The sequence below is a fragment of the Polypterus senegalus genome, chromosome 9 (assembly GCF_016835505.1).
Source record: "Polypterus senegalus isolate Bchr_013 chromosome 9, ASM1683550v1, whole genome shotgun sequence".
Classification (NCBI taxonomy): domain Eukaryota; kingdom Metazoa; phylum Chordata; class Cladistia; order Polypteriformes; family Polypteridae; genus Polypterus; species Polypterus senegalus.
The window spans coordinates 26,653,420-26,672,991 of NC_053162.1; the positions used below are offsets into that span (position 1 = coordinate 26,653,420).

General features: G+C 38.5%; 1 protein-coding gene across 1 annotated transcript in view; it reads left to right on the forward strand.

Moving 5' to 3' along the window:
* The window catches only part of fam163ba (family with sequence similarity 163 member B, genome duplicate a), a 135,671-nt gene extending 126,882 nt beyond the window's left edge, over nucleotides 1–8,789 (forward strand). Inside the window, exon 3 of the mRNA XM_039762752.1 lies at nucleotides 6,996–8,789. Within this exon, the coding sequence (XP_039618686.1) occupies nucleotides 6,996–7,379 (384 nt within the window). The 3' untranslated portion in view covers nucleotides 7,380–8,789. The remainder of the gene's footprint in view (nucleotides 1–6,995) is intronic.
* Nucleotides 8,790–19,572: the final 10,783 nt, after the last annotated feature.

The window sequence follows — 19,572 nt, forward strand, 5'->3', positions numbered from 1 at the left end:
CACACAGACTTGTTTGTCACTTAAAAATTTCTCTAGTTCATTGTGTTGTCCTTTTCAGTTCATGCATCAGTTTGGTAAGAGAGAGAGACAAGAGAGTGAGGGAGGGAGCAAATTTGTAGATTCTCTGTCCAGCCCCTAGAGCCAATAGGGCTTCATAGTACTTCTGATACAAGCCAGTTCCAAACAGCCATACTTCAGGCCAATGGGGGACAGAACATCTTCACACCTGCCATCCCCCAAAACCATATGTTAAGGTAAAGTTTGGCAGTTAGGCAGCCTGAATTTCCTATGCGGGTTGACTGAGGGACTTCAGAGGGACATTAGCCAAACTTTTTAGGCACTTCACCCTAACTCTGTCATAAAATTCAAAGAGACCCATTCCTAAAATGCAGGGGTAAACATGAATGCTTCTCACTAATGTAACACTAATATTACATTGCTTTGCCTAAAATACAAATAAAGACATACAACATATGAAGGCATATATAAATACTTCAGTGGACATGGCACTGTAACACTATTGTATGACTGTGCCCATAAATATAATTTTTTATTTGTATTTTTGTTAGTTTTTTTTTGGCTAAGAATACATTTTTATGGATTTTTAAATACCTTTAATTTCAGAGAATCTTATGGTAATCTTGTCTACATTGCATATTTTGATTGGAAGGTTGTTCATTTGATTGAACTTGTTTTATGTTTTGAAATCATCATCATCCGTTTGTTTTATTCTGGTTGTCACCAATTTGTTAACAACCCAGCCCGCAGCGCTACAAAGCACAAGTTGTGACCTCATTAACACAGTGTTGCAAGTTGGAGGATTTCAAAGCTAAAAAGATTTCCAGGTACTTATTATTGATGCTTAGGTTTTCATACTGTCTTGTTTGGTTCTTTATAACCGAGTGTGATTACATATTAAGGTTTAGTTACATGAGCCTTCACACTTTCACACTAATGACCTCCACTAGTCTTTTGGTTTTCAATTTCATCTCCTGATCCTTCCCCTCTTGCCCTAGCGGCCTGATAAATGTAAGCATTGTGGCAGAACAGTAAGTAAGAATGGGCAAAACAACACAACACAAAACAAACATAAAACAATACAAGAAAGAAGAGTGGAGAAAACACAGTTTCTGATATAAAATGTGTCTATAATAGTAAGAACTATCAAAAAACATCCATGAAAAAATTTCCCTTTACTCGTGTCGCATAATCCACAAGTCAGGTCATCTGACCAGGCATCTGAGTAGAAGACCCCCACCCACCCACACACACACACTCCCTTCATTACGTTTGCCTTCATATCCATGATAGAGTACCTTTGGTGGCAGTCTATGAAAATGTACATGTGAATTCACCTTCTGCTTGTTAAACAATCTCATGTCTGAGGCTTATTCTTTTTCTGATATGTTTTTGCTCTCTTTTCTTTAGCCTTTAACATTTACTTGTACACGTCTCTCAGTGAACTTTGCACTAGTGCAATCACGTGAAATACAATGTTAGCCTATAAATAACCAGACTCCCAATCAATGAATGTCTCAAAGCTCACAAAAGTTCACAAGAACATTTACTTAACAATATTTTAGTAAAATCGCATGTGTTTTGGACTTTGTGAGCATGCGACTGGATGACTTAACACTTGGATTGTGTGACAAGAGTTGCGTGAGATTTCTTCTAAGGACGTTTTTGATATTGTTTGTTGTTGTCCAACATTGTTCACCATAGACGTGTATTCTGTTAGAAACTTTGTAATCTATGTTTAGCTTGATAAGATAAACATTTTTTACTACATACTACTGAAAATTTCATTTTTGGATGAAGTATTTGTGTAAATAATTTTTCCATTACGTTTTTGTTAATTTTGTATTGTTGTTAAGTAATTGTTCAACAATTTCATCATCTGAGTCATTATGTGTTTCTGTTTTTATGATGCTACATATTGCTGATTTACATTTGTGTGTTGGTGTGTATGCACATGATGTCACAGTGGTCATCCTTAAAAAACGAAGACTTCAGAACGTTAGAACAATCTAGACAATAACAGGCCACTGAGCCCAGCAAAGCTCACCAGTCCTATCCACTTAATTGTTCTAAAATAACATCAAGTCGAGTTTTCAAAGTCCCTAAAGTCTTACTGTCTACCCCGCTACTTGGTCACTTATTCCAAATGTCTATGGTTCTCTTTGTGAAGAAATACTTCCTAATGTTTGTGTAAAATTTACCATCAATTAACTCAATTAACACACTTTCAGTCCACTCTACTAATTTCCTTCATAATTTTAAACACTTTTACCTCTTAATCTTCTTCTGCTTAAACTGAAAAGGCTCAGCTCTTTTAATCTTTCTTCAAAACTCATTCCCTACAGCCCTAGTTGCTCTTCTCTTGACTTTTTTCTAGCACTGCTATGTTCTTTATGTAGCCTGGAGACCAAAACTGCACACAGGACTCCAGGGGCCTCATGTATAACGCCGTGCGTAGAACTCGCACTATAACATGGCGTAAGCACAAAAGCCCAAATGTGCTTACGCACAGAAAAATCCAGATGCAGGAATCTGTGCGTACTCCAACTTCCATGTTCTTCCGCTACATAAATCCCGAACAGCGTGAAAAGTAATGCTCGTGCACGCGCTTTATGTAATGCCCCAACTCCTAAAATAATAAGAAGAAGAAGGTGCAGTGAGAGTAACAATGCTAAAGCAGTTATGGCATTTGGAATACTATGGCTGTTCCCTGGACCATTATATTGTTACAAGTTAATTACAATCAGATGCGTTACAATAATAAACAATATGCGGTTAGTTTCAGTGTATTTATAAAGCCGCGTCAGGAAAATAAGGTGTAACCACACAGGAACAGTAGCACTGCTTTGGCGCTGGGTGCCGCCAGTCTGCAAAACCGAGCGGAGAACTTGCGTCGACAAGGCATGAGTACCGTGGAAAAGTCGTGGCTTTACACCAAGTGTAGGTTTTATACATCGCGATTTGAACGTGGAAAAGTTCTTACGCAACATTTCTGTGCGTACGCACCGTTTATACATGAGGCCTCAGTTGAGGCTTCACCAATGTGTTAAAAAGCTTGAGCAGAACCTCCTTGGACTTGTACTCTACACATCAGGGCGCTATATAACTCATTCTGCTTGCCTTCTTAAAGGCTTCTAAACACTCTCCGACAGTTGATAGTGTTTGAGTCCACTATGACTTCGAAATCCTTTTCATAAGGTATACTTTCGTGGATTCTTGGTTCGTTTAACATCTGTACTTTGTTTTCTTAAACAATGAAAGAGTCGTATGCACAAACAGATTACCATCTTGATCAGTTTCATGTGTTTCCTTTAGTTTTCTCTTTGCCTACTGTTCACATTGAAACAGAATGAGCTAACGTGGACTGGTTAAAGAGAGAATGGCAGCGACCAAAGATGTCTTGAATGCGGTTTAATGTGCAAGGCCATGTGAGCAGCCACTCTGTTAGTGTATCACACACTTAGCAACAACACAGCACCACAACGACCAATCACACAAGAAATGCAGAAACACAAAATCTTAGCACCCATGCAAAGAGATTGTGTTGGAACAAAAACCTGCTGCCATTATGGTGCTCCATGACTGAACTTAAATCCCCCGGATTAAAAAAAAGAAAAGAAATGATTCACATTATCATAAATGCAGTACAGCAAAATACACTTCTATATTTAACTCTGTCCAGTGCAGTAATTTCCACACATCCTTTATGCCTCCCCCTAAAATCAGCCTGAAAGTTCCTTGGTTCTAAAAGCCAAACAATAAATCTCACAGCCATTGCAAACACTTTATGAACATAGTGGGTTCTTAACTGAAGGCGTACACAGAAAAAAGGTCACTTGCTTTCTCAGACTGCTCTTCTATTCCATCACTCAGCTGAATCAAATGGAAGCTGCTTTGCTCTTTCATTATCTAGGGGGTGCTGCTGTTCTGCCTTTGATGACTTAATGAGCTACAGGATTTGAATTGATTAGATGTCAGGTTTGATTTGACTATGCATGGACCACACTCCTGCTGAGTAGCCAAGTGAGCCCTGTGGTCGATGGTGAAACAAGTGATCACTAAGCTTGTGCAACAGGCTTAGAGTACAATTGACATCTTCTATGAAAGGCATCAAAATAAAGCCAATGACTCAAGGCACAGCAAGCACTCCACATAAAAGAAAAGCAAAATGGAGAAGCACTTTCACAATTACAAAGGTCTCACACTGGCACTGCCACAGTCCCAGTGGGACACAGATTGAAGATCAGCAGTGTAGTTTACAGTGCAGAGACAAGGGATTGTTCCTGGCTGGTTAAAGCTGGCTGTTAAATCTCAGCTGCTCAAAAAAGTAACAGAAAAGCTGACAAAGGAGATAAAGGTCTTTAAGTTACATGGACTGAAATCTAGATAATCTGCGAAAAATGGAAAGGGCTCCATCAATGTCAATAAATCAATCAATGCTGCTTATAGTGCTACCCCGGCTGAGACTCTAATTTAACGAAAGAAAATTCAGGGGTAATTTTGTGCAACAGAAAAAATAGATTGTGAGAGATTTATTTCAGACAGAGGAAGAAGCTACATTACAAGATGAGGCAATGAATTGAGAGTCACTGTCAGGCAGAGCCAGGATTTGAACCCAAGTTTCCAGGCGTGTGAGGAAGCAGCAGTCAGCACTGTAGCACCGATTAGTTGGTGACAGCTTAATAAACCACAGCAGGAAGGATGATCAAGTGTGGCTACCTACCACAGTCATGAGACAAGAAACTCATGAACTGGAAGAAACTGGAAAAGCTGGAAAAATCATATATATGTATATGCCTTTAAAAAGTACTCGCCCCATGGAAGTATTTTATTATTATATAACATTGAATGACAGTGAATTGAATTCAGTTTTTTTGACAAATGATCAACAGAAAACGTCTCTTTAATGTCAAAGTGAAATTACATCTCTGCAAAGAGATGCACAATAATCACAAATACAAGACAGAAATTTGTCGATCACATACTGTAAGTATGCACCCTCTTCAGGTTAGTATTTTGTAGATGCTCCTTTGGCAGCCATGACAGCTTTTAAGTCTGTGTACATGGGTTTCTTTGCATATCTCCACATTGCCATTTCTCCCAATTCTTCTTTACAAAATTGCTCAAGGTCTGTCAGGTGGCATGATCGCAAGTGAACAGCCATTTTCACATTCAGCTGCAAATTCCCCATTGGATTGAGATCTGGACTCTGACTTGACCACTCTAGGATATTAACATTGTTGTTTTGAAACCATTTGGGTGTGGCCTTGGCTTTCTGCTTGAGGTTCTTATCTTGCTGGAAAACAAATCTCCCAAGGTGCAAGTTCCTTGCAGACTGCATTTGGTTTTCCTCCAGGATTTCCCTACATTTTGCAGCATTAATTTTCCTGTGACAATCCTTCAGGGCCTGGTGCAGAGAAACATCTTCACAGCCTTATGCTGCAACCACCATGCTTCATCGTGGGGGAGGTGTGTTTTTAATAATCTGCAATGTCTGCCATTTAGTCAGATGGCCAAAAAGCTCAAGTTTGGTTTCATCAGACTATAGAATCTTATTCTAACCATCTTCAGAGACCCCCATATGCCTTCAGGCAAGCTCTAAACAAGGTGTCACATGTGTTACTTCTTTTACCCACTGTTCTATAAAGCTGTGACTGGTGAAGCACCTGGGCAACAGTTTTTGTCTAACCCTCAAATCTCTTTCAGAGTTCTCAGAGGCCTCCTGGTGGTATCCCTCACTAGTCTTCTTGCACTATCACTCAGATTTTGTGGATGGCCTGCTCTAGGCAGATTTACAGACACCTTGAGCATGGGAAAAGCGCTATGTAAATAAAATGTATTATCCATCCATCCATTATCCAACCCGCTAAATCCTAACTACGGGGTCACGAGTGTCAGTCTTTGGACTGTGGGAGGAAACCCACACAGACACGGGGAGAACATGTAAACTCCACGCAGGGAGGACCCGGGAAGCAAACCCGGGTTTCCTAACTGTGAGGCAGCAGTGCTACCCACTGCGCCACACTGTACTAATTCCCTTCATAATAATATAATAATAATAACACTTCAATCATGTCACTGCTTAATCTTTGTCTGCTCTTTTAATCTTTCTTTATAACTCATTCCCTGTAGCCCTGGAATCAGCCTAGTCGCTCTTCTCTGAACTTTCTCTAGCACTGTTATGACCTGTTTGTAGCCTGGAGACCAAAACTGCACACAGTACTCCAGATGAGGCCTCACCAGTGTGTTATAAAGCTTGAGCAGAACCTTCTTGGACTTGTACTACACACATCGTGCTGTATAACCTAAAATTTTGTTTGCCTTCTTAATGGCTTCTGAACACTGTTGAGAAGTTGTTATCGTAGATTCCACTACGATTCCTAAATCCTTCTCATAAGGTGTACTCTCCATTTTCAGAACTCCCATTGTGTATTCAAACCTAACATTTTTATTTCCTATGTGTAATACTTTACATTTACTGACATTAAATTTCATCTGCCACAAATTTGCCCAAGCCTGTATAGTATGCTGTCCAAGTCCTTATGTAACAATTTAACAGATTCCAAATTATCTGCCAATGATCACCATAGACTACTACATCAAAAACTTTGTTATTTGCATTCTGCATGAAACATGCAATTGCATTGTTTTCTCAACCATCACTACAAGCTAGGAGGTAAGTCACATATGCATTTTGTTTTAAATTTTAGATGGGGTATTCCTTTAAAATGGTGGTTACACAATGAATGGATTTTAGGACCAGTTCTGACTCCAGATTGGGATTAGGTAATAATGAATATGGGTCCTGAGAACAGTCTGAACGCATTAAATATGCTAAGAATTTTTACCCTTTGTCTAGGAGACATTGAGATGTCTTAATTAATTAAATAAAGTAGATTTAGCCTTGTTAAAGTCAGATGTATATAACAAACTGTTGCTGTGCTGTTTCTCAGGAGTATTTATTCTCTTTATTTCAGTATTACTGCTGTAAGAAAGAAGAGTCTGAGGAGGATGAGGAGGAGCCAGACTTTGCCATGCACTCCCACCTCCCTCCTGTCCACTGCAACCAAAATGTAGTTGCAGCAGCCAATGGGCCAGCCGTTTTTACCCCACCCCTGGCCAGAAAACTCACTCGCTCCAAGACTTACTGCCCCAACTGCACGCAATACGAGCTGCCCTTCTACCTGCAGCACCCAGAGGAGCTACGCAACGGAGGCAACAGTGTCTGCTATAGGACTGTCCAGCAGGAGGACCTGGACTTGCCGATGGACCTGGCGGGCTTTCATAAGCTCAGTGTGCCGCGCTCTGTCGCCATGAAACAAGCTTTCTCTCGCAGTCGGAGCATCAGTACAGATGTGTGAAACAGTTGGGGATTGAAAGGCACACTCGCACATATGTGTTAATGAACTTTTCAAGTTTTGTATGATTTTCTTTTTCTCCAGGCATTAAATCAAAGAAAAGTTTCAAGGGTACAGATGAGTGAGGATGAGGAACAAAAGGAGCTATATGAGTTCTGCTCCTCCAAGGTGAAAAGATGTTCATTTTTGAAGCCTTAAGAAAGATAGAATAGAGTATGCGTAGTGTCCAATTGCCATCTTACTGGCATCATGGGGAAAATAACACTCACAACAAGCAGTTCATATTTCTGCCTCTTTGGTTTTCCCTTTTCGTTGCACAAAGAGAGTCTCGGGCGATTTAAGGGTATGGAGGAGGTTTAGGTAATCTGGCATGCTTCACCTTTCCAAGCTTACTAAGCCTTTTCCTTTGGTAAGGTGTTTTTGTTCACCCTTCAGAAATCAGCCATGTTTGCAGTCCTGCACATGGCTACCGGCCCTCATCCTATCCTGCCATAGGACAACCGGAAACACAGCAGCAGCCTGATGTATAGTGGGATTAGGGTGTACTGGTCAAGGCTTTACACAAAACACAATCCAAATTAACTCTTTGCTTTTTCTGTTCACATCTGAGATTTCTTAACCACCCAGCCATACTGCATGGATTCCCCTTATCTGTGGATCCCTCAGCTTTCTGGTAAAAAATTTGGATGCAGCTTGAACTCTGGGTATTAACAGTAACAATGAAAGCCAAGAATGTATTCTTATATCTTCACTATCTGATAACTCTAAAGCATATGGCAGTGCTTCACTTCTTTAAGCATTACTGTTCCATGTTTTAAAGACTTGAGTAGTGCATTTCTGGCTTTTGTTTCTTTTTATAAGATAAAAGGGCAGATGTTAAACTTGTGCATTGTTTTCTTATGGATTTTGTGAACTTGTTCAAAAGTTTTCAGCTGTTTGGTACCGGGGCTTGAAAAGGCTTCAGATTCAATGTGGTGTCATGTAAGCACACATTAATATTGTACGAAAATTTAGGTTTTGGGTTCATTTTCTGTTTCAGTGAAAGCAGGTGGACCACAGCCACAGGGCTAGTAATCGAGTCAGGGGACTTGCGTATTGATTTTTATTATTTAATTATTTCTGTTTTTAAGTGGCTTTACCAAATGACACAGTGATACTTTTCAACAATGTGTGTAAATGGTAGAGGAAATCCTCTCTCTTTTTTGACTCTTCTTCTTTCCACTTGTTTTTGCTTGCTGTTATTTTATAATGATGTTTGTGTTTTTGAACAATTTCAAACCTTTATATTGCAATTCCCCTGTTCTGTGCTATCAGTAAATGCAGAGATGTCCTTGAAATTCATTGAATTTTAGACAACTGAATGAACACTATTGATAATAAAATTGCAGATAAAAGCAACAAATTGTTTTAAAATACCTTTGTTAAATGGTTTATTACAAATCAAAAAAGTGTAAATGGAGTAACACGACTGCCAGGTTGGCGTCGTTCTCATGGTGTGCATTACAATGCCAGTTAATATAAATGTGGCAGCACTTCAGGACTACATAAAGCACTAGACAAGGAGACGGAAGTGAATAAATATGATTTAGGCAGGTTACTGAGACGACGAGCATAAGCGTGAGTGTGGGGAAAAACATTTGTCAATAGATGGGCCTTGAAGTGAACACCTTCTGGATGTGTATTGAATCTAAAGTGTGCTGATAAAGTTCCATATTATTCTTCGTCAATAGAAACTGAACAGAATTAATTTTACACTGGATTATGAACGTTTTGCTTCCTGAACACTTTTGGGTACATCATATGTATTTTGGCCTTATAATCACAAAAATCAAATTTAAATTTTCCCATGTTGTAATGTTCTATTGCAATCACCCATTTTGTGATTTCCTATTATATTATATATATACAGTACCACAACTACAACTGGAACATCTGTAGTGATCTAAAAGTGTTTTCACAATTTGATCATTTGGTTTGTTTTTTTCAAACAATTTCAAAAGTCTGCTTCATTTTGGTAGATGTGAACATGGCAATTGCTTTCGGGTGTGGACTAAAACAATCAGAGTAAGACTACTGGAAAAGGGTGGTCTCTGTGCAGTACTAAGTGAACTCTGGAGTGGTTCACATGAGGTATAAATGTGATCCAGGTACCTACATGAAATACATTGCATTATGGGTAAAACTGTGCGTGTTGTGGTATACACAAGAATGTGTAAATTTACTTGTGATCAGGTTATCCAGAACACACACTGATGTGACTAGAAACAAATAACAGTACCCTTTGAGACTGATGATCAAATCCTCTACTCTTATACCATGAAAGTGATGTACAGTGATCCCTCGCTATATCGCGCTTTGACTTTCTCAGCTTCACTCTATCGCAGATTTTATATGTAAGCATATCTAAATATATATCACAGATTTTTTGCTGGCTCGCGGATTTCTGCGGACAATGGGTCTTTAATTTATGGTACAGGCTTCCTCAGTTGGTTTGCCCAGTTGATTGCATACAAGGGACGCTACTGGCAGATGGCCGAGAGCACGTACTACGTATTAAATAAAACTCCTCAATGATATACAATATGCTTCCCGCGTGGTGCTTCACATACTTAAAAGCCCGAACAGCAAGTATTGATTTTTGATTGTTTGCTTTTCTCTCTCTGTCTCTCTTTCTCTCTGACATTCTCTGCTCCTGACAGAGGGGGTGTGAGCAGAGGGGCTGTTTGCACACTGGCATAGAGGATACGGATGCTCCTCTGAAAAATGCTGAAAGACTATCGTCACATTGCTCCCTTACTTGCAGCTGCTTTGTCGCAGTGCTTTGCATACTTAAAAGGCCAAACAACACCTATTGATTTTTGATTGTTTGCTTTTCTCTCTCTCTGTCTTTCTCTCTCTCTGACATTCTCTGCTCCTGACGCACACTCCTTTGAAGAGGAAGATATGTTGCATTCTTTTAATTGTGAGACGGAACTGTCATCTCTGTCTTGTCATGGAGCACAGTTTAAACTTTTGAAAAAGAGACAAATGTTTGTTTGCAGTGTTTTAAAGTCACTGTCTCTACAACCTCCTGTGTTTCTGTGCAAATCTGTGACCCAAGAGCGACAATATAAAAATAACAATATAAACGTATGGTTTTTACTTTGCGGATTTTCACCTTTCTCGAGGGGTTCTGGAACGCAACCCCCATGATCTAGGAGGGATCACTGTACACAATGTGGACTTATGTAGTAAATTCTACTTATGCTTTCCAAAATGACCAGTATTACCAAATATTTACAGACAGTAGAAGTGATTTGAGATCAACTAAATAGAGCTTACATTCATATGGTGGCTAATAGAGTAAATACGCATAGAGTTAAGTGAAACTCATCTGATACTCTCATTGTTATAAAACTGAAGCACGTCAGTGCATGATCTCAGCAGAGCTTGTCGTTTGTATACTCACCTAATTCAAATATGTTCTTTTTGTTCCATGCAGGATAGTGTAAGAATTTTAAAGTAAACTTCTATTACAGATATATTGTTTACAGAGTGATGTTTGGTAAATAAATAAAAAAAATATATAGAAAATGCAGCAGTGCACAAATACAACTATTGTCAATCCTTCATAATATTTTTCGCAGGCAAAAATATTTCTACCCAGTGAAGGAAGAGTGAGACACATCCACAGGGTGTTTATTAACATGCTTAGTTTTCTTTGAAAGTGAGTTAACTGAAAATTGAAACAAAGTAATGAATCTGAATAAATCAAACTGACTATGAGTGTGAAAACGGCATAAAAAAGCGTGGCACATAAACCACTTGTCAACCCAACAAAGATATTTTCCTTATCTGCATAAAAAACTTGGACTGATGAAAAAGTTGAGAAAGCAATGAACAGGAAAGGTGAAGGATTTCAATATCTGAGACAGATGTTTCCACGAATAACTGATGCCAAGATTTAGGAAGGCATTTTTGTTGGTCCACAAATCAGACACGTCACCATTTGCAAGCAGTTCAAAGATCTGCCACAGGGGCTCGAGAAAATCACATGGAATTCAGTCCAGGTTGTTGTTGAGAATTTTCTTGGCAACTACAGAGCACCAAACTAAGTCCAGCTGGCTGGCAACATGCTTTAAGCATAGAAAACCAAGAAGCCCAACATGTTGCTAAAGATTTTGTGCACCCACATTTGGACTTTTTTCTTGCTAATTTTGGTGCAGTCAGGGACAAACATAATGAAACTTTTTATTAGGATGTTGCAACAATGGAAAAGCAGTATTAGGGTAAATGAAATCTATTAGTGCTGCCAAACTGTTGTTAGACAAGTAGCATCAGAGTTCAAAACAGAAATCAGCAGCAAAACATTTTTTGTTCAATTCAAGAATTATTATTATTTATGAATTACTTATTTGGCTAACATCTTTATCCAAGATGACAACATATGAGATACAACTAACATTTCTTTTGTTTTTCCAGTTGGAGCACAGGCAGAAGTGACTTGCTCATCGTCACACAGTGTCAATAGCAGGATTTGAACCCTCAGACTCAAAGTGTGAAGTCCAAAGTCCCAAGTCTAAAGCATTATATATTGACTAAACACACTAAATTTAATAAAAGTTCATTTGATGGATCTCTAAATTCCCATGAAATACAGTAATCTGAAATTATATTTGTGTTCAGCTTGAAGCTGTCTATCATAATCATCAAATTGTTGGTTTAAAAACTTGTGCTGTCCCGTGCGATTAAACCTTTGAATTTGCTATAATTATATGGTTAACATGCACAAAGTGGAGATAAAGGAGCAAAAACAACTAGTTTACTGTGGTGACAATAGTACATGTGTAATGAATGTTATTATTTTGTTACTGAAATCATTTTTTTTCACAGATACAGACTGGGGATTTATGACAACCCTCTGTTTTTTCCGAATGGTAATAAAAATGTGTGATTTTCCATAGCTGTTATTAGGATGAGTTGTCCTACTGATTAAAAGCATTCTTTCCAGCCTAGAGAAAGGATTTTTCAAAGTTCCTGACATGATTCCAACTGGAACTAAATGTTACTTTCATATCTTCTGCAACTGAGGATGGAAATTCAAATTATTAGTTTTCCAATTATCTGGTATGGAGATCCACCTCATTCATTTCCAAACCTGCTAAATGAAGTTCTTAACAAAAGTACTTTTAACTTTACTAAATAACAAGTTCTTAAATTTGTTTGTGTGCATATTCTTTAGTGGTTGGAAAAACATCTTAATAAAATAAACAAATATTTTGAGTTTATTACCACTCCTTAAAAAATTAACCATGGTATGTCAAAAAGCAGTGTTTTATTTTACTTGAAAAATGCATTATTTTGCAAAAGCATTAAATTATTTTGCAATTATGATTACATTTTTCACAAAACAATTGCACTGTTCTGCAACTACCATTACTGTATTTTATAAAGATATTGCTGCTGGCACCATTGTACATATGTGTGTGTTTTTGTCTTTTAGAGACAGGTAGGAGTGAGATTCAGTGTGTGTACTTAAGTGACAGGAAACAAATGGATGTTATACATAATCACCTTGGGCCTCATGTATAACGACGTGTGTAGAATTCACACTAAAACATGCTGTACAGACAAAACTGGAAATGTGCATAGACACAAAAAATTCAGATGCATAAAACTGAGCATTAGTAAAGTTCCATGCAGTGTTCCTTTATAAATCCCAATTAAAATGAATTGTTACGCACATACACGTGCCTACAGCCCCACCCCAACTCCTCCCCAAATTTCACATATGTTTATATGCAAATCAATATAAATAGCCCCTTCCGTTCAGTGTTTTGTTAAAAGACAAAGGATGAAGTACATAGAAAATGGAGATTTTCAGCAAATGCGAAGTGGAGACAAGAAAAAACGTACTCTTTGTTGGCTCAAGCAGTGGTATAAGCAACAAAAAGAAATTGATGGAGCTATACAAAGTGGTGGAGACACTCGAAAGTTCAAGTTCAGAAAGTCACAGCGTCCTAAATAAAAAAAGAAGTGGTCAGATAAAGTCAACGTGAAAAGGCAACTCACAGCCCCCCATCTGTTTATTCTGTTTCAGACAATATTACAAACACTGACCCCCATGCCAAGGACGCGACTCCAGGAGTTGATGGTACTGCTGTGCCCAGCATATCTCCACGCGCTGGCTGTGCACACACCTCGGCCTCGGAAATTGCTGGGTGACCGTCTGGCTATGTGCTGATGAACGCTGTTCTGGAGTCAGAAAATACAATAGTGGAGGCTATAAGAGATGTGGCCAAAGAACTAAGAAATATAAGGGCTATACTATGTGATATTGACCACAAATTAAATTAATTGGTTAAAAAATAAATGCTGCACATGATTACCTATTTTTATATTCTGCTAATTTCATTCAAAGGATGGTGTAATGCTGTCTGATTTGGCTCATCATTTCATCTCTTCAGGTATGGACAAACTGCGACTCTGTGCCACATTATGCAGGACACTACATGCTTGCACAATACGACACACTTTCTCTGGATTACAGAGCAGCACATTAATGGAGTGGAAATGCTTTCTATTTACATAAGCAAATATATGCCCTGAAGGTGTTTATAGTGTAGCGTCAGCACCAAGTACCACAAAGGATAGATTCTCTGCTCTTTACATGGCTCTTTGAGGTGACTCGCTATCCTTAAAGGGACTGCTTGCCTTTTGCCACACTAGCTGGAAAAAGCACCTGCTACTGTGTGAAGCTGTTGTTTTCATATGCTCTCCTGCTGTATATGATGTAATGCCGGCTCATTCTTTTGGTGATTCATCCCTGGCTGATGTAACTTGTCCAGCTCTGTTGCAATAGCAATGTGCAGGCAGCTAACCGCTCCAATTACATTTGGAAAACCAGACGTTGCTGCAGTTTGCTCTTTGATGTTTGCCAGTTCAACCACAGTGTAAGGAAATCTCATATATCTGGATGACAAGCGGATAATACAATCCCATACAGCTGGCATGGTGCGTCTCAGTGATGATTGTGAAATACCCCATAGGTCAGCAACTTCATGTCGAAAAGCTCCTCTGGCTAAAATCCAGAAAGTGGACAGAACTTGCAAAGGAGCAGGTACAGCACAATTCCTCAAAGTCTGCCTTTGTAAAGCTGGCACTGGTTCAGCACACAGCGCCAAGAGGAGAGTTCTTGGAAATCAAAATCAACTTAAAAGCCAGTCATCATCATCTACAAATATGCACTCTCTTCTAATTTTTCTATTTGTGATGTCTTTTAACAACTCTAAAGCAGCTATGGTAATTGGAATAGTTTGGCCATTCTGTGCACAATTATATTGTTGCAGAAAGATTACAATCAAGTGAATTAAATTTGTAAACAATTTGCAATTAATTTTGGTGTTATTTGATAAATCCATTTGCAAAACCGAGCAGAAACATGGTATGATGCTGCTGTGAAAATGTGCATGGCTTTACACCAAGTTTAGTTTTTATACATTTTGAAATGAGTGTGAAAACGGGCATACTCAACATTTTTGTGCATAAACATTGTTTACACATGAGGCCCCAGGTGATTTAGTGACCGGAGAAGTGATACAGATCTAATGCTCCTGCCTCCCAGCACCTTTGGCACAGCTCTGAATGCTTGCCTAGTCGGAGTCTGGGAAGAGTTTGCACATTCTCCTTTTTTATGTGTGGATGTATTGGTGTAAGTGCATAACTATGGAAGACTACCTGTTTTACAACTTATGAATAAGCCTGAATATTTTATGGCACAGTTTGTGCTAATGGTTGTATACATTCAAGCAATTTTGATCTCTAAAGATCTTTCAGAAAACTTGTAGAGTCTGTAATATGAGGTCTAAGGCAAGAATCAGCTCAGTAAGTTTCCCCTTGTTGTGACCCACAAACACAGGAATAGGAAAAAGGTGTGAGGCCTCCAAAACATAACCGAAAAGTAGAGCAGATTCCCTACTAGTCTGAATAAATAAGGCTCACTCCAAGGCAGTCTGATTGTCTAAGCAAATGGGAGGCTTTGGGCCTGTCCAGGCCTCAAAATAGAGATCAGGCTTTTAAACTTCAAAAATCACTTGTGAGGATCAATATCCTGAAATATATCTCAGCAAAGGGAGAACTGTGGAAACACTGGCTGGTAAAAAAAGACAAGTCCCACAAAAGCTTTATAAATGAGGATGCACATTTTCAAAAAGGAGAATACAATTGAAGGTTAAAAGGAGCAAAAGGCAATCTTAAGCAAAAACGTCCCAATAAAAAAACATCGGTATGAAGAAAAAGTCAAAAGCCAATAATTAAAATCAAAGAAAATACAATACAAGAAAGTGCAATCAAACAAACAGCACAGGACTCACTGCCCAGCCTTCTTTTGTTGAATGGGGCGGTCCCTTAGCAGTGATGGATGGGGTGGTCCCGTCTTTTTGGGGTCTACCCCAAAACATGGGGAACATAACAATGTTTAAAAAGAAAGTACATGAATATTCTTAAACATAACAAGAACAATGATATGTTAAATATATAGTATCTGCTAAATAATAACTTAACAGAACAATATGAGAAACCATCATAACAAATGAAGAACTGAAAAATGAATGAAAAAGGCAGGAAAAAGAAATTTAAATATAAAGCGGAGGAAGAACACTGGCTAAAGCAAAACATCCCTCAGTTTCACCATGCACATTCATGTATAACAGTCCCTAGCAAACACCAACTATGACATGGTTAAAAATTACATCTCAGCCCCTGTGAATGCAAGGTATTTCAAAATATTATCTAGACATAGGTTGGCAATATCTATAAAAAACTACTCAGAAAATGGCACTCTGGTTAAAAAAATACTGTACAATATGGTGACAGAAAACCTTAACATACTATAACTGAGAAAATAAGTAAAAACAAGAACGGTAATTATAATACATCAAAATACTTTGAAAGATACATCAGAGAAATCTCCCAAAAGTTACTGATACTGTAGGATTTCTGTCAGACAACTGTTGAGATAGCAGGAGGAATGTGATGTTCAAGGCCATTCTCATTCCAGCATAATGCACAATGTATCAACATGACACTGTGAGAATCACAATAACCATACCAAATCCTTACAGAGGAAATGAAAAATCAGATATTGAAAAAGTATTTCTTATTATTTCAAAGATGGACAAAATGTTTTGGATAAAAGTTATCCCCAGATTCTCAATAAAGTACATAGCTACATAGCTATCTGGTGGTCATTGGGAGCATGGAAAACTTTCTATTTAAAGAGATACAGTAGATAGATAGATAGATAGATAGATAGATAGATAGATAGATAGATAGATAGATAGATAGATAGATAGATAGATAGATAGATAGATAGATAGATAGTGTGGAAGTTCATCCCGGACACAGATAGACAAACACAGATGGTTCAAACACACACATTTATTTACACTATTTACAGTCTCAAATAGTCCCGCACAACACACAGTGCCCTTCCACCAAACACCCTTCTTCCAGGGCCTTCCAATGGTGCTTTACTACCTCTATCTTCCTTCCCAAGCTTTGTCCTCTTCCTCCTGACTCCGGCTCCTAGAAGGGAGTGAGGCAGCCCCTTTAATCATGCCCCGGATGTGCTCCAGGTGCTCGGTGATGGTCTTCCGGCAGCACTACCTGGTGTGGCGGAAGTACTATCCTTCAGGGCTCAGGAATCATCCAGGCACCCCGGGGTTGCATAGATAGATCTTTATTTGTCCCAAAGGGAAAATGTTACTTTTCACAGAAGCTCTAAATATAATAGGGGGCTTTGCCCCTGCTCAATTTGCTCACCAACCTCACGGCCTGCACTATATGCCAGCCACTTTGCATCTCTGCCGCTCGTGTATGTGGATTTCACTTTCACCAAAAAAACAAATCTTTTAATTCTCGCGGATATGCCTCTTCATTGGGAAGAAACACTGCTTTTCCCTGATTGCAACACAAATTAGATGATCTACAAGTCTACGACTTAAAGTTTAAATCCATACAATATATTCAATCTCTTTTCACTGTTCCATTATTTCACAGAGTAATAATTTCCATTTGTTTGTACTAATGTGATCTTTAATATCATTTTTTGGAGACTTTCGAATTTTAGTACTTTCATTATCTCTAACCTGCTCTGCATGTGTATCGCACCAACGTTTTTAAATTCTTTACAAGAATTCTTAATTCTTTAAATTCTGAATCCCGTGGTGAAGCAAGGAAGGGAATGTAGAGACCAGAGCAACAGACGGCCTTATATAGGCAGGCAGCCAACAACGTGGGAAGTGTTGTGATGGGGGACCCAACGCCGCCCCACACGGTGACCGAGCTGCAGGCTATGAACATATATATGTGCGTAAGTAGGATTCAGTGAGCGTTGGGAACCTGCGTACCATATTTCTTGAAGATGGGCCCATAAGTAACAAAGACCGTTGGAAAGTTCAATATGGCGGCCGACAGTGACGTCATACCACCGAAATAAGTACGTACATTGGTTTCGGTTAGCGCAGGGAAGCCGCCTACCAAATTTCAGCGGGGATGGGGCAATAAATAAAAAAGTTCAACATGGCGGACGTTATTGACCGTTATGACTGTTACGCGTAGAATTTCGAAATGAAACCTGCTTAACTTTTGTAAGTAAGCTGTAAGGAATGAGCCTGCCAAATTTCAGCCTTCTACCTACATGGGAAGTTGGAGAATTAGTGACATTGGAAAGTTCAATATGGCGGCCGACAGTGGCGTCATACCACTGAAATAAGTATGTACATCAGTTTCAGTTAGCGCAGGGAAGCTGCCTACCAAATTTCATGAAGATGGGGCCATAAATAAGAAAGTTCAACATGGCGGACGTTGTCGATCGTTATGACCGTTACGTGTAGAATTTCGAAATGAAACCTGCTTAACTTTTGTAAGTAAGCTGTGAGAAATAAGCCTGCCAAATTTCAGCCTTCTACCTACACGGGAAGTTGGAGAATTAGTGATGAGTGAGTCAGTGAGTGAGTCAGTCAGTGAGGGCTTTGCCTTTTATTAGTATAGATGCACAATGAAAATACATGGTAAGATCAAACAATGACAAAAAGACTATAAAAAAGGGATGCAGAAATAAACAATATCAAACATGCAAAATTTTAAATCCAAAAAAGTGAAAAGGAAAGGTGTTCACAAAGGCTATAAATAAGGTGTCCAAGATTTGTTTCTCATTATTCTTATTATGTGACTGCTACACAAATGTTGTTCCCAAAAAGTATTATAAAAAGAAAACCACCTGACAGATAACATATTGATAATTAAGTCCTAACCCTTAAAGAAAAACTGTAAAAACTGTGCTTCATATGTGTAATCATGGCACCAGAGAGTGGTGATGTGTTATATAGAGTATGTTTATTAGCTAATTCAAGTAAGAATTTCACTGTAGTCAGAACATATGACAGTAATGACCCAAATAAACCTGTAAATTTAATAAAACACAACATTGCGAAAACCACCAAATCCAATTCACATTTTTGGGGAGCCACAGCCTATCCTGGCACACCTAGCAGGAAGGTACGAACCAACTCAGTATTGGAAACCTGTCCAACCTGATTCTGAACTGGGCTAATTTAGAACTGCCAAATGAGATAAGAAACATGTCTTTGTAGATTTACGAGGGAAACCCATGCAGTCAAATAGAAACATGCAAACTATAAGTCCATACAGATAATAAATGGGCATGGGAAGTGATATCTACTACAAAAAATGACCTGATAGCCCATAGAAATTATATTCTGAAATACTTCAAAATGTTGAGCAAAGTGAATTGAGCTTAAGTGAGACTATGAAAAGTAATGTATGACAAATAATACCATGGATTGCAATCATTTACTTCTGTGTTAGAATTTAGACTTACCAATTGACCATTGGAGCTTTTCCATTGTCCTATGCCAACCTATGCAAGTTCTTCATCTGAGATATCAGATTTGGAACAGTAAATAGACTACCAGGACATTGATTAACACTTTTCTCATTGTTATTCTATATCTGTATAGAGCATACTGGCAATATGACAATGGTATTAGTGGAATGTAACCCAATATTCTGCATTTAAATAGAAATAAATACAGAGAACTATTAAACTATAAAACAATACATTGAAAAAAAAATAAAGAATACAACATCTACAATAACAACATTTATTTCTTTAGTACATTTTCATATAAAGGAT